Consider the following 21,005-nt stretch of genomic DNA (forward strand, 5'->3'; position numbering starts at 1 on the left):
TCTTTTGTAATACGAGCAGTTTACTGTTAGGGAGAGGTAAATAGTGGTGCCATCCATTCCCTCAAAGTGCTGAAGATCTTCTGTTGTAAGTGGTTACAAAGAAGACATTTCCTTCAGAAATCCTGCTAGAGAGAGATAACTCATGACAACAGTTTCATGGGGGCAGCAAGCAAAAAATATGTTTGCTTTAAGTAAAAATAACTTGTATAGCAGCCAGATGACCTTAGAGTCAGAACTTCTTGGTGATATAAGAGAATTGTCATGACTTTAAGACATGAAATTAAGGGGAGAGTATCAGCAGCCAGCAGAATATGTTAAGTTTACATTCCTATTATGAATGAAGTGGCAGATATTTGATCTTACTTAAAAAGCAGTATTTTTATTTTTTTTTTTCCACAAACAAGTGTGCAGGGAGAAGAATTCTAGGGATACCATGGGAATTTGGACTCTGATTCAGCAGCCATTAGAGCATCTCCCTCAATTCAAATGCATGGGTCCATTGCGTGAGGAAGCAGTAAACCTTCCTGCAATCTGATAAATCTCTATTACGAAGAAATTGACAACTCCAGTTATTTCATGATTTTTTGTCAGCTGGAGGTCTGTGGCCAGCCTCCCTCTCAAAAAGGTTTCAGCATCAGGCTGAGACTATGATATTCAGCCAGGGGTTTACAACTATCAGGAATGAAGATTCCACAGTCTTTCTGGGTAGTCTTCTCCAAAGTTTGACCATCCCATGGTAAAATTTTATTCTTTCTATCAAGCTGGGATCTCCCTTATTCCAAATTACACCTACTGTTTCTTGTCCTTCTGCTGTGCACCTCCATTAAGAGCTTGGCTCCATCTTCTCAGTAACCTATGTACAGATAAGGTCAGATAGCTCTTGGTTCTCCCAAAGCTTTCAGGCTAAACAACCCTTTTCTCTTAGCCTCTCTTTATGGGTCTGCATTGCATTGGTTCTATGTATGACTGGGAGGCGTACCAACTGTCCCATAGCAGTGTGTTCCTCTGTTGCACATGAAATGGATCCTTTTTTTGGAGAGGTTTCTCACTACAGACACATTTAGCATATGGAGGAGGACTAATGCTAAGGCTTTATGATTACAAGTAACTCTAAGCTTTTATCAGTTAATGTAATCAAAGAGTTCTTTAAATACCTCCTCTCATACAGCACCAGTATCCATTAGCATTCTAACAGCTGCCATTAGCAAGGAACTTATTCCACCTTTGTGCCAGAAGTGCTGTAAATTTCATCACAACATTTTGACAGGTAAAATCAGTTTCAGTGATGATCACAATCGCAGTCCAGTTGTTAGAAACTTTGCCAGTTCAACCTATTCCTGATAAGACGCACATGCACAGCCCTTTCCCTCACCCACCCACTTATACTGATCCTCTCTCCACATGTTAGTGCACCAGACGTATTTGTTGGTCCAGAAGATATTAATTTTCCAAAGTAAAAACAACATAGGAGGTACGAGAACATACTGTACACAGGAGAGCTCTGAGTACAGTTTAAATGCAGCCAATTTCTATGAAGTGGGTCAAAAACAGTCACGTTGTTAAAGGCTACATTTTAAACTGAAATATATATATATATGTACATATATATATATGTGTGTGTGTGTGTGTGTGTATATAATTAAAAAAAAAAAAAAGAATCAAAGGATTATTTTTCAAAGCAGTTTGTTGCAGAGGGAAAAAGTACCTTGTCTCCTAATGGACTAGGGAGTCCCTTTTGTCTACTGTTGGTGAAGTTAACTGTGGTTGGTTTTGGCATGTTGCTGTTTAAGCTCCATGGCTGGTGTACAGTTATCACTAATTAAACACAGTGGTCATACCAGTGGAAAATTCAACAGTTTAGTTTATTTTGCTGTAAAAATGTAATGAAATGTACTCTTTTGGGCTTGATTTAGAAAAATCACCACTGACGTCAATTCCATAAATTAGTAATCCTGTGTTAGACCAAGGTCATTTTCATAATAAAAAAAGAAAACACTAAACCTGAATTCAAATAACATTAACAGACTGCTCTCAGAGCAAGCTGGGAATTTGCAGTGGAGACTAAATCTTTGTTCTTGACGTTGAAGAATTGATAGCCTTTGCTGAAATTACAGCATGCAGTAATGCTTCCTACTGTGACTGTGCAGATAAATTTTAATCATTATCAATACCCCTAACACAGCCATACCTATGTCATTGTTAGGTCTTGTGGGCTTAGAGTTTTTCAAAGAGTACTGCAGTCATCTAGGTTTAGCAGGACATATGATTAATTTTGTAGTTAAGACCTTTTTTATTTGGTGGGCGGTCAGAAACTTTTGTTTGCCCATCATTCAGCATCTTTGTAAATTGACATAAAGCCAAACTCAGGGCATTTGGATCCAGCCAACCAGCCTTAGAACTAAAAGGTTGGTACTTTCACCTGCTCCTGTATGCTGATCCTTTATGTTTATAGAAATACTAGTAGAAAATTGATGACTCTTCAAAACAACAGCACAAGATAAAAAAAATAGTGTTATGCTTTGTAGATACCATTGAAAGCAGGAATCGAAACTAAAGGATTACAAAGAAGTCTGTTGCTCCTGTTTCCTGTTATTTCCTTGCTATAGAGAAATGCATCAACAAAAAGACTGCAATTGTTGATTCATACTGAAATGCTGTTCATGATTTAGCTCCTCGGTCATTTCAGCTGTGATGGCCTACTGTATAAATATGTATTTGAACAAACTGGAATAGATATTTTATTTATGAAAGAGACCATAAAGACTCCTGTGGAGTTTTTGACACCACACCTTGTAATGTGTATTATATCAAACTGCACTATGCAACAGTTATGAGGAAAGTACTCTAAGGCTATGCATTTTTTAAAGAAAAGCTAATGAAATTCTATTATGTGTGTTCCGTAGCTAACTTTCGAAAGTTAATAATGTGTTCTGTTTGATTTAGGGCTTAATTCAGCGTATGGGCTAATTGCATTCAAAGTTTCATTTTATTTTTAAAAAGCTGGGATCTTTATGAATTATAGATGTGCAACCAGAACACTTTTACACTGGTAAACTTCTGTTTTTTCCTCCCTCTTTCCTACTCAGAAAGTGTCCAAAACAATTTTAGTTATAATTTAAAGTGTATTTTTCTTGGCCACTCTTAACTAGCTACAAGCCCAGAAGAGTGTGATCAGACATCTGGACATCTTGGACTTCAATTGACTGCTCTGATGTCCTGAAAAAATAAAACAAGTTATTCCATGAGCACCAGAGCTAACAGCCTGGTTTCCTATGGATTTGTGTCCCATTTCCTTTATACCCTAACAAATAATAAACCCAGCTAGAGACAATATATCCTGTGGCTGTTCTGGAGCTAAAAATGTGCTAATTGGCCAGCCAATATGCTCATGCTCTTTGGCCGGTCAGGATGTGTGTGCTGACTGTCTGTCTGGCCTCAACTAAACAGTCTATATATAATTTAGACTTTTCATAAAGGCCATATACCACCTTGGGGGTAGGGACATTAGCCTGAAGGCATGTAGATACTTTTTGGCAACCTGTTATTTCAGTAAGTGATTCTTAATTTCACTCAGCATACTACTTACTTGAACTTGAACATCTTTCTGTTAAGTTTGTTTCAAATTGGCCAGAACTGGTTGTGATTTCATTAACTTTCTTTCCTCCTTAAAAGAGTATGTTAAACATCGAGGAATGCTTAAATGTTCTTTTCCTTGCTGTTTCTTTTTCAGCATTTTTTTTTTTTTTTTTGTACAGATAAATGTGTTTTCAACCCTGTGCTCCTTGCCTACAATTACCTTCCCAGTTAGTTACCTTTCCTAATGAAAGTCAGTATTTCATTTGAATTGGGTGCATGATTTGTAACATGCAAGGAGAGCTGGCCAAGAGTTCCATAATATTCACTTTAGCACCTAAATACTATTATTACAAGTTTGCAAGAAAGCTATAGATCCTTAGGTGGGAACTGGGCAAACTGTGTGAGTTACATGTGAAGACCATCAAATGTAAGGGCGTGAAGTCCATGTTTTGTTGTTAAAAAAAAACAAATGTGAAATCTGCCTTGTTCCCAGAAGTTTATACAAAAGCCAGGAGTTCTGAAAATTGATTTGGGCACTGAAATGTGGGATTTCCAAAAGACATTTACAGGTGTTTGCAGCCAGCTTCTAACAATGTTTAATCAGAGTTGAGTGCTTTTACTGCCTAAGGTGCTTGGGAAATCACAGCTCTTTGTGCACAGCTCTGTGGTGCTATTAAAAATCTGTGTCTTCCAGGGAAAGAGAGGGAACATGGGTGTGTTTGCCTTTATATAAATGTGCATGTGTAGATGAGGAGAAGTTACTGAAGTTGAGAAAAGCCAGGTTTAAAACAAGCAAGAGACAGTAGTTTTTCAGGCACTGTGCCCAAGGATGTTGTGGATGCTAAAAAATATTTCTGGGTCAAAAAGAGACTGGACAAATTCATAGAAAAGAAGTCTATCAGAGGTTACTAAATAAAGACAAACCATGTCTAGCTCAGAAAAGTCCCTAAGGTGGAAACAGTTGGAGGCTGTCAGAATCCTGGGGGGAGCATTTTCTATAATTGCCCTTGTCTAACTGTGCCCTAGACAACTGATAGAGATAAGGACTATCTATCTGCAATAAGCTGACAAGTATTTACTGTAGGGATAGAAATCTACATCCACAACTCTCTGCTTCATTAGCACAAGTCACACTTCCAAGTAGGGAAGCATAGATTTGGCAATGCAGTGATACTCTCCATCCACTACATCTCAAACAGAGGAGCAAGTCACACATGACACTAACTAGACAACAAGTGTTTCCAATGGATTTCAAAAACAGCCAAGCATAAAGGCCTGTTTTATTTCCAAAAGAATGAATGAATAAATAAATAAATAAATAAGCAACAATAAAAACCAGAAACAAAGAAATCATAAAACATGATGTGATTGAAACCCTCTCAAAAGGTAAACAACTCAAAACCTAAAAATGAGCTGGAACACTTTTTATGTTGCCTGCCTTTTGCAGTCCCGCTACACCCTGTATTAAGGTTTCCTTTGAGGCCAGACTGTTCTTACTGGCGGTGCCTGAGTTATCACACACACTCTTGCAGGGTGTGGGTTTATTTTTTAAGACACACAGAATTTTAGCAAACCTTTCAAGAATGTTTTATATAGTGATATCAGAGAATCAATAATCTGGGCTGTTTTTTAGGTAGATTTTCCTTCCCCCATTTCCTTGGTTATTAAAGAAAACAGCAATGTTTGGATCAGACATTCAGCAATCCAATCCAAAATACATTCTTTTTTATTTTAACTGCACTGTATCAAGTTGACATATGACGTGACACGATGTAACATAACATAAAACAACATTACTCTGCATAACACATTAGAAATTAAAAAAAAATATTTCCTTTGGATCCCATTGGTACTATCCATTTTACTTGCACATCTCTGAATTACGTTTGTTCCTCTCTCATTCTTGCCTTTTAGCCACTTTCATAAGAGCTGCCCTCTCTCTCTCACCTTATGGGATAGTAACGTGTATAACATCTCTACATTCTTAGCCCCTAACAATGCAAACAAAAAACAGTTCTCATCTCTGAAGTTTTCACTGTTGCTTGGGCTCATTTTTTGTTGGTAGTTTCCTTGTTTTTAGTTTTCATTATGTTTAAAGAAAAATTAAAGCCTGAAAAAATGAAATAGAATCAGAACAGGTAATAAAATGTATCATAATATTCATCATGCAGTATAATTGCATGAATACATAAAGAAATCAGAAAACTTATTTGTATGGTTTATTGGCAGTAAAGTCGGATGGTCTCTGTATAAAACCAGGAGATTTTTTCCTCTTGTTGAAAAGTGCATTGGTGATTAAAAACTCTGTTGTTCCTTTCATTTGAAGTTTGCAAAAAATAACTGTGGATAAATATCAATCAATTAATTATTTTATGGACTTTGGAAAGCAGTTATTGATATCCTTATTGTTAGCAATGGGAAAAGGAGATTCGCAAAAGTGCATGTTTCTTAAAAGCACGTTCAGGCATCTTGGTTTTCTGGCATTGCTTAAAGTCCTTAGGCCCTGACTTCCATGGTTGTTGATCAAACATGATTCATCAGTGACCTGGATGAAGGGATAGAGTCCATCCTCAGCAAGTTTGCTGATGGTATGAAGCTGGGAGGAGTGGCTGATGCACCAGATGGCTGTGCTGCCATGCAGAGACCTTCACAGATTGAAGAGTTGGGCAGAGAGAAATCTTATGGGGTTCAATGAGGCCAAGTGCAGAGTCCTACACCTGGGGAGACATGACTGCATTTATCAGTACAGGTTAGGGGCTGACCTGCCCAACAGAAGCGTTGAAGAGAAGGACTTGGGTGTCCTGGTGGACAGCAGGTTGGCTATGAGCCAGCAGTGTGCCCTGGTGGCCAAGAAGGCCAATGGTATCCTGGGGTGCATTAAAAAAAGTGTGGACAGAAGTACGAGGGAGGTGATCCTCCTTCTCTACTCTGTCTGGTGGGGCCATATCTGAAGGATCAGCTTTGAGAGCTGGGACTATTCAGTCTGGAGAAATGAAGGCTGAGGGGAGATCTTATCTATGCTTATAAGTATCTAAAGACAGGGAATCAAGTGAGGCCAGGCTCTTTTCAGTGGTGTCAGTGACAGGACGAGATGAAACAGGCACAAAGTGGAAATTCCATATGAATACGAGGAAAACCTTTTCTTTGTGGGTGACAGAGCACTAGAGCAAGCTGCCTGCAGAATGATGTTGAATCTTCTTCTGTGGAGATGTTCAAAACCTACCTTGTTACTTTCTTGTGCAATCTACTCCAGTTAACCTGCTTTAGCGGGAGCTGTGGACCTCATGATCTCCAGAGATCCCTTCTAACCCCTGTGCTTACTCTATACATATCCTAGCATGGCCTTTAAATGAAGCTCGTGAAAATATCAGGAACAATGCAGCTGCTTTAGCATAGCACTGTGCCTAGGCTAAATAGGCTAACTGAGAAAGGTATATTGCTTAGTCAGAACCACATTGCACTCCATCATAGAAATTCTGTGTCTCTTATCCATGCCTCCTTCTTTGTAGGCTTGAATTTTCCCTTTTTGTTTTAGTTGCCTTTTCAGAGAAGACATTGTATGATAATTTCTTTCAGCTAAGAAATGGCAGTCTCTGTTACTCTCCATTCCCCTTGGCTGTTGGCTTTTGTTTTGTTTTGTATTTTTGATTGATCATGTGCTCAGCTGTCTGATTACTGAGTCAAATTTTCTTACTGTATCAAGCTGTCCCCCTAAAACAGGCATCATCTTTCAATAGCAGCCTAAGCCCATGGGAATTCAGCTGGCAGCAGCAGTGTATATTTCTCTATCCTAAGATTCCTTCTTCCAGGAACAGCGGCAGTGAGATGTGGTTAGGACCTATTGTTATAACCAAAGGCTGAAATGCAAATTGCTGCTCTCCTCAACTGCCAAGCAGTTCAATCAATTGCTGGGTAACTGCAGGGTAACTCAGAACTGTTGAAGTGAGTGTGGACAAGTTCTGCCTTTGAGAACTGTGGCTTCCCTTGACCAGCATACAGCTGCAAGCATCATAAGACATCTCCCTCTAATTGTAAAAGTGAAAAAAACTAGCAGAGATACTATGCCCTTAGATAGTCATTGCATCATGCTATTCATGTACTACTGGCTTTTGTTGTGAGAACAATAACCACTAAAAGTCAGTTTTGTATAAATAACATGTGACAGTTTGTAGTATTAAAAGAGTATGCATATGGTAAATGGTGATCACATTTCTTTAGTAGTGGTACTAGAGAAGATTTAGAAAAAATACAAATATACCTATTTAATATATTTTTATATGTGCCTATGTAAAATATGGACAGAACCAGGTCCTGCTGAAGTGGCTTGATGGCTTTTAAGTTTGAAGAATCACTCTTGCCTAACCTGGGACATTCAAACTAAATCTCAAAAATATACAGGTGATATTTTGAGTTTTACTTCTGTAATTGGATTAGGCTTTGCTCTCACACAAAACTCAAGGGTGAAAGTTCATCCTGGGTGAATTTGATTGTCTGAGAGGAATGCTTCCAGCTAAGCTCTCAGTGCAGGTAGCAGAACAAAACAGGCTCCTTCAGAGAGCAACATCCCACATATTAAAATAGATGTCTAAAACTAGTGAGATGAGAGACTTTCTAGTTGTGTTTGCTTCTTTCTGTCAGTAAGAAAGAGACTGGATGATTTGGTCACAGTACACATTTGGTGCTTGGAAAGATGGAGTGAAGTTGGAAGGCTCCCATCACACATGTCCAGGGATACATGGACTCTGCAAGGCCCTGGGCTCTGCTTGCTCTGATACTGCGAATGAGGCTTGCATTTTTTGTCAATGAAACTGAACAATCTCACAGGCATTGTAACAACCTCAGCTGCCCCGGTGGCACATTATGTTTAAGGGACTAACTCATAGGTTGGAAGATTTGTCTTTGGTTTCTAGCTACAGGTTAACCTCCTCATATTGACCTAAGGGTTGGTTGGTATCTAGATTTCACTTGCTTTGGGAAAGATTTCTGCTAAAACCATGAGCTTTATACTTTTCAGATAAATGTATTCCTATTGGTTCTCAGAAAAATTCTTCTCTGTAGGGCAGAAAGATTAGTTGAGTGCAGCAACCTTTAAGTTCATGTCAACTGCTTTTTTTTCCAAGCTTTGATCGATCCTGATACAGCACTTTTGTTTCTCACTTACCTGCAGAACCTGGAGTTTGCACTGTGTTTGGAGACCCTCACTACAACACTTTTGATGGACGGACATTTAACTTTCAGGGAACATGTCAGTACGTTTTGACAAAAGACTGCTCCTCCTCTGCCTCGCCCTTCCAGGTGCTGGTGAAAAACGATGCCCGTCGGACCCGTTCTTTCTCCTGGACAAAGTCAGTGGACCTTGTGTTGGGCAGAAGCACCATCAGCCTCCAGCAGCACCTCACAGTGAAGTGGAATGGGACCCGTATCTCACTACCCTACGAGACACCACAATTTCAGATCGATCTGGATGGTTATTTGCTGAAAGTAACAACCAAAACAGGTAGGGCAACTGTGTGTGTGTGTGTCTTCTCCTAGAAAAACTTGTGAAGTGCAACAAAAACAGTAATTGGTATAAAACCAAAACAGAGGCAATAAATATATTTCATAATTAGAGATTTTAGTAACCCAAGTACTTGATGACTCTTTCAAAACTCTTTAAGACTACAAGCAAACAGAAATCCAGCTGTGAGTGAAGCTTTTGCAGAACACCCCCTACACTGTATTTCATTGTGCAGTTAACAATTAACTACTTGCATAGATGAATGCGCCATGATTTTCACCTCCAGTAACTAGAGTGGTTTGTTCAGTGTAATCATTTAAAGAAGGCTTGGATACAGGTCTGGAAGTTATACTGCATAATTTTGTGGATAACAATAAGTTAGGCGAAGCTGTTGAATCTCTCAAGAGCAGAGAGGTCTTGCTGAGATATCTTGACAAATGTGAGGGCTGGGCAGTCACCAAGTGCATGAAACTGTACAAGAGTTAAATCCAAATTCTGACCTGGAGTGTGGCAGCCCAGGACATAAGTACAGATCTGGGGACAAGTGGTAGGACAGCCACTCCAAGGAAAGGGATATGTGGGTTCTGGATGACAGTAAGTTGAGTCTGAGCCAGCATCATGCCCTGGCAGCTCAAAGGACCAACTGTACCTGGGAGTGGTGCATCTGGCCCACACTGCCAGCCCAGCCAGGAAAGGGCTTGTCCCACTGTGCTTTGTGCTGTGTGGCTTCATCCTGAGCATTCTATGTAGTTTGGGCATCACAGTCTAAGAAGTACATAAAACATCCAAAGGAGGGCTATGAAGATTGGGAATGGTCTAGAGAGCAAGGTGTGTGAGAAGTGACTGAGGTCCCATGGTTTGCTCAGCCCAGAGCAGAGGAGCTGAAGAAAGGCCTCATGGCAGCTGCAGCTCCTCACAGGGAGCAGAATGGCAATGCTGAGCTCTGTTCTTTGGTGACAGCAGCGGGGCCTGAGGTTGTGTTAAGAGAGGGTCAAGCTGAGGGTTAGGAACAAACAAGTTTTTTACCATGACCAGTGGTCATAGCACCAGGCTGCTGGAATTGGACTCAGTGATCCTTGTGGCTCTCCTAACTTGGGATATTCTGTAATTCTGTGTTTGTTTAATACTTACAGCTAAGAACAGAGATATAATCAGTCCTTTAATATTCATTATTGTTTTTTCTACAGTTATAGCAACATACCTGGGAGATACATGGGAAATCATAGTTACTTATGGTTGGAATAGGTTTAAGTTGTCAAATTATGGAAACGTTTGACTGAGGCTACCCACTAAAACAGATGTCCTCGTTTGAAAACCAAGGTTTAATTTGCTGTTTAATGCCATTGTTTTGTGCTTGCTTTGTGTTTGGGTAAGAGTCTCTACATGTGGAACAAACTTGACAGCATCAGAGGCAAAAGGAAATGGGAAACTTAGAGAATCTGGCACTTTTTTTTTTTTTTTTTTTTTTTTTTTGGAGAATTAGGAGGGAAGATAGGAGATTCTCAAGTCTTTAGAGACCTAAAGAATACATTTATTGTCAAAATTCTAAACCAGAGGACTTACATTTGTTTTGATAAACTATTTTGAGACTATAATACACTCGCATAGATAAATACTGAGTGGAAGCTAAGAATTTCCTCATTAGCATGTGTTAGGTAGCGCTGTAGTCCTGGGAGATTTCACTTAAACAGTGAAGTACTGTTTCAGTGAGAATACTATTTACTGTTAATTCAATTAAATGCCATGTGCAAACAGTGAAGCCAGTCTTTCTTATGGAGTGGTATGGTCACAAGCATGAAGCATAGTCATACTCATTATCTAGAGTCCTTTTTTTTTCAAGGGGTACACTAGCACCCACTGTTGAACTGAGAATTTAGACACCTGTTCATATATCCCCTCGAAATGTAAGTCTGTATAATGTGGATCCCAGCTCTGGGTTCATTCCTAAAAGTGGCAATGTAGATTTTTGTGGCTGTCTGTAAAATGCACACAAGTTGACCATTATTCACAACTTCTAATTAAAAGCATCTTGAGGGTTTCTCTTTGCAGCCAGCTGAACACTGTGAATGCTGGCGATGTGGATTTCATTAGCCAACCACAGGCCACGGAAAGGTTTTCAGTTGAAGATGAATGACAGCTAATCCTGCTGCTATTCCATTTGTCTCTAGTGCAAGCCTAATAAATGACTGCACACATCCTCGTCCATGTGTTGGCAGAGGGAGTGCAAACATGGCATATGACAACATACCAAACACTGTGTAATCACTGCAAATTATAGTCTAAATAATTCCTCCCCTTAATAGAGAAGGATTAGGTTTCTCTTACTGAAGGCAGCACGATAGGCCAAGTCCTCCTTCCCTCAGTCCAGAAGACATGGAAAGAGGCAGTGAACAACATGACTCCATTTTGCTGGGAGAGGATAAGCAGCAGAGAGAGGCTGTAGAGAGGAGGAATGTGCTGAGTGGAACTGTTTTAAAGGCAAAATTTCTGTTCCACAAAAAATTCCAAATGCCAGGGGAAAATAAAAATTCTGTTTCAGTTTTTAAAATCTATGCTTTCTCAGCACAGTGGGGAAAAAGAGGCAAAGAAAAGAGATAATGAAAAATAAGAAAAGCCACTGAACTAGAAGAAAAATTGAAAGGAAAATTGGTCTGAAAAGTGCAGAATTTGTTGCTTATAGCTCTGTCAGCATTCCCTTGGCTTTTGGTTTTCTCTTTGCAGAGCTGGGAGTTGAGTCCTGGATAAAACAGGGGAGTCCAATGCTTCAGGAGGCCTTGTGGTCCCTGGCTACAGTGCAGTCTGCGTGGCAGGACTGCCCTGGAGTTACATATCCTGAGAGTTCGGGCTTCCAGACAGCCCACCGGGCGAGCTGGCATGAAACCAGCTTGGAGCCATGCCTGGGTTCTGTTGGAAGTTCACTGAATCTGATATGCCTCCCTGATGCATTTCATTTCTGATGAATTGGCATTTTCCCATGAAAACCTGTTTTGTTGCTGAACTCCTCACCAGCTGTATCCCTGGGTTCCACAGCAGCAGTTCTGGCACCCTGAACTTGCAGGTACTCCTGGTACTGTCTGGCATGGTGTTGAGTCCTAGTCTACAACGTGTGTATTAATGCATTAAGAAGACAAAGAGAGCTGACAGTCACAGAGTCTGTCCCTCCAGTGCAAGAGGTCTTTTGCTGCTGTTGTTGTTTTTCTTCTGTGCGGATCTTTTTCACATATCTGCTTTGCTGAGATTTTCTGTACCATGTTGGCCCTAAGTCTTTAGGGAGGAATGATCTGCCAGTTCTTGAGGATGCCTTTACCATGAAAAATCATGCAGAACAATTGATGGGAGTTCCCAGCATGTGAAACTCAGTGTGTGATGTGCATAAATCCAGAAGAATTTCTTTTAAATGCAGGAGAGCACATAAGTGTGCCAAGTTAAGAAATCAAGTAACAAGTTGGTTAAGTGTCCTTCAAAGAAAGAGGAAAATTGGAATACACTAAAAAGTAACTCTGAGAATGTTCCTTTTCTGCACATCTCCAGATGGGACAGATGCTGCATCCTTTGGCTTCCAGTCTCACCACTTACTTGGATTCTGATTCTTGTCCAAGCGAATGGGAAACTCATCCATTGGGAGGGAAAGAGAGGGGGTTATAGGCACCAGGAAACTCTTCCAAACAATTTCTGTCTGCCAAGGAGACCATTTTAAACGTTGCTCCATAGCATAATCCCATCTGCCACAGCTCTAGATGGTTTATAGAAACCAATTTTCTGCGTGTGAACAAACAAAAAAGCACACACTGTGTGGTGCAACCAGGCACTGACAGTTATCATACACATTAGATTAAATACCCTTCCTCATTACCCCAAAATGGAACATGCTCCACTATGAACACAAACCTCTAGTTTTCACAAAAGCTAGAAACCTTGTTAGTACAGCTAAAGACAACCTGGCATGATGTATGTACTTGCTATGCTTGCATCTTAGCAATTACAACAAATACAATATAATTATATCTAACTAGAAAAAGTATGTCCACTGCTGGTAGTTGAACTGTAACTCTCTTGAATCAAATCCCATAATCAAAGCAGGGATCTCTAGATTTAAAATGTGCATTTTTTTATGCTGAGTTAAAAATCAGAATTTTATGTTATTCATGTCTGCATATCTGGAGTTCACAGGACAATGCATGACAAGATGCCAATGTCTCACCAAGGACACACAGGATAATATTAGAGTTAGCCTTTTGTAATGAATACAAGTGATTTTACTGAAAGTTGGTCATTCACAACTTGAGAAAAAACCTTATAAAAGGAAAATTATAGTTAAATCATTAACCTGACTTTTGTCACTCTGTTGTGAAGTCAGCAGCTTCAAAGGGAGCTCATTTGGGGAACAAGTTGAAAACTACCTTAAAAACTGAGTTATTTTCTCAAGAGAGCTGCCTGAGGACTTGGATCTGGATACTTCAGACTTTGAGAAAGTTTACATGATTCTCAAGTCTGAAATAATCTTAGTTTGTATGTTAATGGCAATTTTTTTCTAAATGCCAGCACAGCAGTATTAATCTGGTGACTGTAAATCGAGCTGTGTTTTGTTTTGTCCAACGCTGTCAGAAGCAAAGGCAGCTGGAATTTGAATTTGTCCAGCAATGATAATGTATGAAGCAGCTTGAAAAGGCAGCTTTCCTTCTCGCCACTGTGCTGGCCTCATTAATGAAAGTATTCTTGCACAATTTCTCAGCTGGTTTGGTGTAAAATGCCTCTGGAGGAGAAAGTGGTCCTATGCGATCTGGGATTATGAAGGAATTTGAGGCTGCTTTCAGGCAACATCATACTATGTATTAGTAGTATCATTGCATATCTATATCAGTAAGAAAGTATGATGAAATAGTCTGTGGAGACTGTCTGATGCAGAATTGCCTGCAAACCTTGCTGGGTAAATGTTCTCCCAAACACTTGGGATAGGTTTAAATCACTCTGAGTGATACTGATAGTCTGTACTGATGGCAAAGCATACCTTCTACAGCCTTTAATAGGTTCTTACAGTTGATGCATGGACTAAACAATCTTAGCGGTCCTTTCTAATCCTAATGATTCTGTGATTCTGTGATCATTGCCCATTAGGCCTCACCCTGATCCTCTGTGGTACAGGTAGGAATTGCCATAAGAGACAATGGGTTGTATTGCCAAAAAAAAAAAAAAAGGGTTCCATCTTTGAACTGAATCTCTGGTGTGTTAATTACTTGCATGAGCATAGAGAAGGATTTGGATTGCACAGTGACAAGTGCTGATTTACAAGAGGAAAGGGTGGTGCTAAGCCAGCACACAGAGCAAATGTAAAAATCTGGAGCCAATCCCTGGTCCTGCACCACAGAGCGGTGCTGTTTGGTAATCTTGGCCAGACACAGAGGAGAGTAAAATCTGGATTATCCTGTTTAAAAGCGGGTTCCTTTGTTTATCCTTAAATAACTGCCACACATGGATAGTTTATGGGAATAAATTAACATTAGCAAAGTGTTTTGTGGTCTTCAGATGGAGGGCACTGCGGAGATGCAAAGTATTAGCATTCAGCAGACATTGGAAAGACCATTTTGGGATGAAAGTTAAGTGCTACTTGGTGTTGTTTTTATCATATACAATACCAAAATCTCATTCCTTTATGAGATAAATATTTACTGCTCTGAGGATGGAACTCACTTCATATAAATTTACTCAGGTTAATATTATAATTTTAGGCTCCACCTGGTTTCTGCACCATCTATAATGTCACTGGAAACAGAAGGGAATTCAGAAGGTAGTTTATTCCCTCTGCATTAGACATCCATGCTGTGATCTCTTAACTACCTGTTTCTCTAAGTTAAAGGGACATAAAGTTAGACATTTAGTTTTTAGATGGGTATAGACATAAAATAGATTTCACACATGGAAAGCAATTTTGATTTTGACCAAGTATATTGTGATTTACTCTGATTTACTCTGTTTACAAACTCTGATTTAAGAAACACTGTACTTGCCAGAGGCGCTTACTAAGAGGTCTATAAAAATCTAACAGTATTATCAGGAGGAAACCAATAGCTTTGTTTAGGTTCCTCAGAACACTGTTTCACATATATAAGGTACAGTTTATTAACCTCAATTTCTTTGTGCTTTTATCTCATCTCTTTCTTTGTTAGGCCTGGAAATCTCATGGGATGGAGACAGTTTTGTGGAAGTCATGGCTGCACCACATCTGAAGGGCAAACTCTGTGGCCTGTGTGGTAACTACAATGGGCACAAGCGAGATGACCTGATTGGGGGGGATGGGAATTTTAAGTTTGACGTGGACGACTTTGCTGAATCCTGGCGTGTGGAGTCTAATGAGTTCTGCAGTCGCCCACAGAGGAAACCTGTGCCTGAGCTCTGCCATGGGACTGTCAGGGTGAAACTCCGGGCTCACCGGGAATGCCAGAAGCTCAAAGGCTGGGATTTTCAGAGCTGTCATTCAACAGTGGATTACACAACCTTTTACCGGTAAGTGTGGCTTGCTGAGGAGAGGGGAAATATTACTGTGTGAGGAAAAAAAAACCCCACAAAATTTGCCTAATTTGGTAATTTCAATGCATGTTTTGAACTGTTTTTGCAATGAACTACTAAATAGGCTTACACTTACACTGTTGGTACATTATGAAACACTTTTCTAACACAGAAAATGACAGTCCTAAGCTAATACAGAACTGAACACCTAACAGGGAGAAAGGCAGACTTGCAGCCACTTAGAGAAAGAAAAGTGCTTTTGGAGACTGAGAAAAGGGAAAAAGTAATAAAAGTCTTCAAAACATTTTGGTAAGCACCTTCAAAGTCAGCTGTAAAGCTTAGGCTCACTTTAATTGCTATTGTTTGTGGTCCAGAGAATTCTTCCTGGAAAGGTTTTGAAAATGACTTAATTAAAGCAGAGACATCAAGTACTACTTCTTCCTCTTGGATGGTGTAGTTTGTGGGTGTTAAAATTTGAAAGGACAGAGTTAACAAAATGTTCAGTCCATGCCCATCTTGCCCTAGGAGCAAACAAAGACAGAATAGGATCTAAAAGTCTTGTCTGAGTGAACTATTACAGAGTTTTTGTTTTTAAAAAAGTTTCCAGCCTAAACCACAGATACATCATTTCTGTTCTTTAATTGGCATGAGTTTATTTGCCCCTCACTCAGTAAATAAAATTGGCTTTTCATTTGATTGCCTGACATAAAAGATAAAAGCAAGCCGAGTCACAGTTGTGTGATGACGGATGGAGCTGCCTGCTCTCTGAGCTCCCAGCTTTCCCCACTCACACACATCTGCTCTACTATTGAGCTTATTAGGAAAAGCTTTCTAAAATGATTCCATTTCCCTCATGAATTGCCTTTCCTCTTCTTTTATAACGAGGCAGAAAGTCTTTTATCTACCCTAGCAGAATACTACTGAGTACTAGGAAATGCTAAAAGAAATCACACAGCTTGTCCCTGTGTTTCTGCATTCAGCTTCCTACAGAGTAACCCAGCTTAGCAGCCCAGCAGAAAGTAAGAATTATACCGTGTGTAGGCTGTAATGCATTGGTTTTTCGAATGGCTGGGGACACAGCAGAGACCACTAGAGCTTCTAACACATGCACACAGAGTCTGCTGGATTCATTTCAGCAGCATTCCCTTCTCACTAACATCGTTCTCTGAAGGTAAGTGATGACAATACAAATGGAAAACAGGCATACAAAGATTTGTTTCATTTTGCAGTTGTTTTTTTTATTTATTTAATTTTTTTGGGGGGGTCCCTTTTTAAAAGTAGTTTGTGATTGATGTACTGCAATACACTTCCTGACACTACAGTGGAAAATGATTTACATTTTGGCTAGAGCAGACAGAAGAAAAAATAATCTTGCACACGAGAATTACCATTAAGCATTTCTGTTCCTTTACAATATTGTCTCCTGTCCTGGAAGGACACTGACATTAAGCAAGTATTTAATTAGATTATGTCCTCTTGTAGAAAAGTTTATTTTTCTCTTAGGAGAATTTACAATGAATGGACCATCATATGCTGTCAGAAGTGGCTGTTCATTTGCTTCTATTTAAATATTACCGGTTGTTAGAATGTTTAGATCCAAATATGGGAGTAACAGATAAAATGTGAGAAATAAATGCAGAGATTTAGTAGGATGTTGCTGCTTGCTAGAAACCAACAAAGTTGTAGCAAATAATTTATTCAACAATCACGGCCATTTTTCACACTAGGAAATTACCAACCAAGTAGGTTGGCATGCATTTGAGAAAGCCCTGGGAAGCTTTTTATTAGTAATATCTACACATATAATTATATATGTGTTTGTTTACATATAAAATATGAGTACTTATGGGAGCTGCATTTTTCCTGAATGTTTTTCAGAGACACCACTGTTTGTTTAATTAAATTTTTCCTGTTATTTTTTAATATGAACAAACTTCAGGTAACAAAGGCACTGAATAAAGTAAAAAGTTGGGGTCAGTTTTTTTTCAGTTTCCTGCTTTTCTCCTCTTTGATTTGGATGAGTTCTCAGTTGTGCCTATATTATCAACATAGCCTCGTTTTTCATTATGCTGCTCTTCTGGTGACCTACTGCTAATAAGAATTCTCAGAAATAGAAATAAACTCAGCAGGAACCTTACAAAGTAGGGTGTGTTTTCTGCAAATACCAAAAAAGGCAGTGAACAATGCATTGCAAACATTTGTCTGACATTGTGTTACTGATGCGATTTTGATGATGAGACATCTCAGATTCATTTGAAGTCTCATTCTTTTTACAGCTGTAGTTTCTCCTTCTGTTAGCCATCCAAAAAACATAGCAAGATTGCCTTGATTGTTAGGTGAAAGGGATACGGTTAATGTTTGAAAGTGTAAAGATCTTGTTGCGTGGTTTGTAGGGTGAAGAACAGCTAAGCGCTGAGTTCGACCTTGATAGATCTTTGATGCCTTGTGAGAAATGGTTCTGCACCTTACCCTTCACCTTTTTTTCATGTTGTAACTTTGGTGACTTGAGTCTCTGCAAAGCACCTCGAAAAATAAAGCACAATGTAAGACTAGAAGACAGGATTTTGAAATAGTCCAGACTCCAAACTAACAATTCTGGCATCTAATTTTATACCACTCTTTTAATTCTTTGTATTGTGACTAGACACGTTTTATGGGCTTCTAATTTTGTTTTGTTTGAGATGGGTATTTTTTGTTTGTTTTTAATGCCTCGCTAGTTGTTCAGTATTCTTGAGCAATGCTCTAAAAATAACTCTTAGGGTTGAACTTCATGGAGGCAAGTTTAAGTAGGGGAACAATTTTGAAGATTTTGGTAAAGGAGATTTTAGTAAATTCCATTAAGAATTTAGAAGAGATTAAGCAGAGATAGTCATCCCGTTACCTCCCATTACCGTTTTATTAATGTGGCAAAGAATTCTGGATTACACTTTGCAAGTAATAATAATAATAATAATAATAATAATAATAATAAATAATAATAATAATTTTTTTAGAAGGGAGTATTTTGATCATGCATGCAATAAAGCTTGTATTCAGATTTTTGAAGCTGCCCTTTAACATAAGCAGCACTAATATAATAAGTAAGTGATATCATCTTGTCATGCTGCTGTTAACAGAAAGAACTCATCACATTATCAAGAATTATCATGGTACTCTTTCTTTAAGCTCTTGAATAAGGATTTATGGGCTTGGGGATTTAAGGAGGGAGATCTTTCAGTGCTCAGTGAGCCCTTCTCAATGGCTAATCTCATTGTGTATAATTGAGCAGCACAGGAACATGTCAAGTCAAGAGTTGACTTCAGCCCCAGTGAGGCCAGGGAGCCTTGTGGTGTTGGGGTCAGGTTCATGGTATAGTACATGCCTCCTTTGCTCAGTCATGGCTAGTGCCTCTTGGAAGCCCCTCTGGGAGACACAGGAGCAGGCAGCACCCAGCAGAGGGTACAGACATACAAGTGATGGAGGCACAGCAACACTGCTTTGCAAAGAAGCCGGTTGGGCTACAGGGCATGAAGAGCTAAAAGAGGGCTAATACCCCTAGTAATGTCTGCCCTCGTAAGCAGGATTTGTAATGATTTGGTATCACTGATAAAATTGGAATATGGCATCAACATGATATTAGTGTATCACCCATCTTTAATGCAGCTTGTGAATGACTAGCCAGGCATTGCTTAGGTCTCCAACTGCTGACATAAACTTAGGAAAATATTTAATGTCTTGCTTTTACCATGTTGTAGATTTCTCTGGGACTGGAAAAACTGTGCCCGAGACAAGTCTTATTATTATTATTATTATTATTACAGTTATTGTTAATTTTTTGTTAGTTTTGGTATTACATTCTAACTGTCAGGTGCATACAAAAAAGTTAGTTACTCGTTTTCTCTTTTGTAATTGTTGTAAGAGGTATGTTTTTTTGTCTTGAACACCCAAATTTAATCATATTCAGTGTTTTATGAGGAACAGTAATTAACATAATAATAGCTTAATGATACAACAAGAGGAAATAGTTTCAAACTAAAAGAGGGTAGATTTAGGTTGGATACGAGGAAAAGGTTTTTTACAATGAGGGCAGTGAAGCACTGGACAGGCTGACCAGAGTGGTGGTGGATGCCCCATCTCTGGAGACATTCAAGGTCAGAGTGGACAGGGCTCTGAGCAACCTGATGGAGCTGTAGATGTCCCTATTCATTGCAGGGAAGCTGGACTAGACAGCCAGCTAAGAGACCCTTCCAACTCAAACAATTCTATGATTCTATAATTCACTTGAATCACTTAATCAAAGACATTTGGGAATTGCAAATCTACTTTGCAGTTCTTGTCTCAAATATTCCTTTTTAGAGCGTTGATTTTATTCCACTGTAATGAATTAGTGAGTTTCTTTTTCAGTTACCTTGTGTAGTTAACTTTTCAGATGCTTAATTTTCTGGAAATTTACCATTTAACTAGAGAAAATGTTATTGTTTAGCATCAGTGCATAAATCGCAGTGTTGTGTAGTCCATCAGCTCTCTTTTATTAGGCTTGACAGATATGCTGTGTATGGTTGAAGAGAACATGTGAGCTGCAGCATTGCTAAGTTAATTACAAGCTCTGTTTGAAAGATGGAGAACAAGGGTTTGAAGCAAAAGTTTTTAGGGCTTTTTCTCCCATTAACAATGATGTCCTACAGCTGTAAAATTCATGTGGTTATGCCTCTATGTTCACTCAGCAGGATAGTGCAAAAGAAATGTCGGCTGAAGAATGACTTCAGAAGGGCCCACTCCATGTTCAAGGAGTGGTTGGAATTAGGATCCCTGTAGCCTTCTGTTTTCTGCCAAGGGTGCATATTGCAAAATCCTCCTTGCAAGGTTTTCTGCTCCTGGCTGTTGATGAGGGCACAGCAGTCTCCTGCACTGCTCCAGCTAAGGCCAGGCAGTTCTGGGGCTCATGTGGTTCAGTCAAAGGGTGGCTGCAGCCCTGAATGCTGCCTGTGTCAACCCCTGCCTCAGCCTCAACAGCTGTGTCTCTACCTCCTAATGACACAGCTGGCCTGTATCCACTTCAGGTCAGGGCTAGTAGTACTGGCTCAAAAAATGCAATGGTACTATGAAGCTGTGGATGGTGCTCAAGTGGACACCCCTTTCTCCTGCTCATCTTCGTGATGAGGTAACTACTCCTGCCTGACCTCCTTCCTGAATCTGACCCTAATTCTGGGAACTAACAGCAATGTAACCACAGAAGAGAGGAGCTCAGGTTGAAACAATTTACTCAGCTTTTTGGGCAAATTGTCACTGAGCAGCTGTGCGACCCAGGGAGCTTCTGGTTTGGAAGGAATTTAAAAATATTTGAAATTATAATCATATTTTTTTAAGCAAATCTTCACCAGGACTTGAGATTCCCATGAGCTTCTCATTCTGTCGTTCTGTCCTTCTCATTCTGTTCAGTGTCATTGAG

At 39.5% G+C, this 21,005-nt stretch overlaps 1 protein-coding gene across 10 annotated transcripts in view; it reads left to right on the forward strand.

The window, feature by feature from the left end:
• Positions 1-21,005, forward strand: part of BMPER (BMP binding endothelial regulator) — a 141,848-nt gene that overhangs the window by 84,487 nt on the left and 36,356 nt on the right. For 5 of the 10 annotated variants that reach the window (XR_014943492.1, XM_085540008.1, XM_085540011.1 and 2 more), the window contains exons 12-13: positions 8,744-9,073; positions 15,238-15,574. Coding sequence is in view for 6 of the 10 variants with exons in the window: in XM_085540008.1 (XP_085396134.1) it covers positions 8,744-9,073; positions 15,238-15,574 (667 nt within the window). In the remaining 4 variants the exon portion in view is untranslated. The remainder of the gene's footprint in view (positions 1-8,743; positions 9,074-15,237; positions 15,575-21,005) is intronic. The other 5 variants (XR_014943493.1, XR_014943494.1, XR_014943495.1 and 2 more) reach the window with 1 other exon arrangement.

Source organism: Coturnix japonica, chromosome 2, assembly GCF_054131305.1.
Source record: "Coturnix japonica strain WE chromosome 2, WE-NBRP24, whole genome shotgun sequence".
NCBI lineage: Eukaryota > Metazoa > Chordata > Aves > Galliformes > Phasianidae > Coturnix > Coturnix japonica.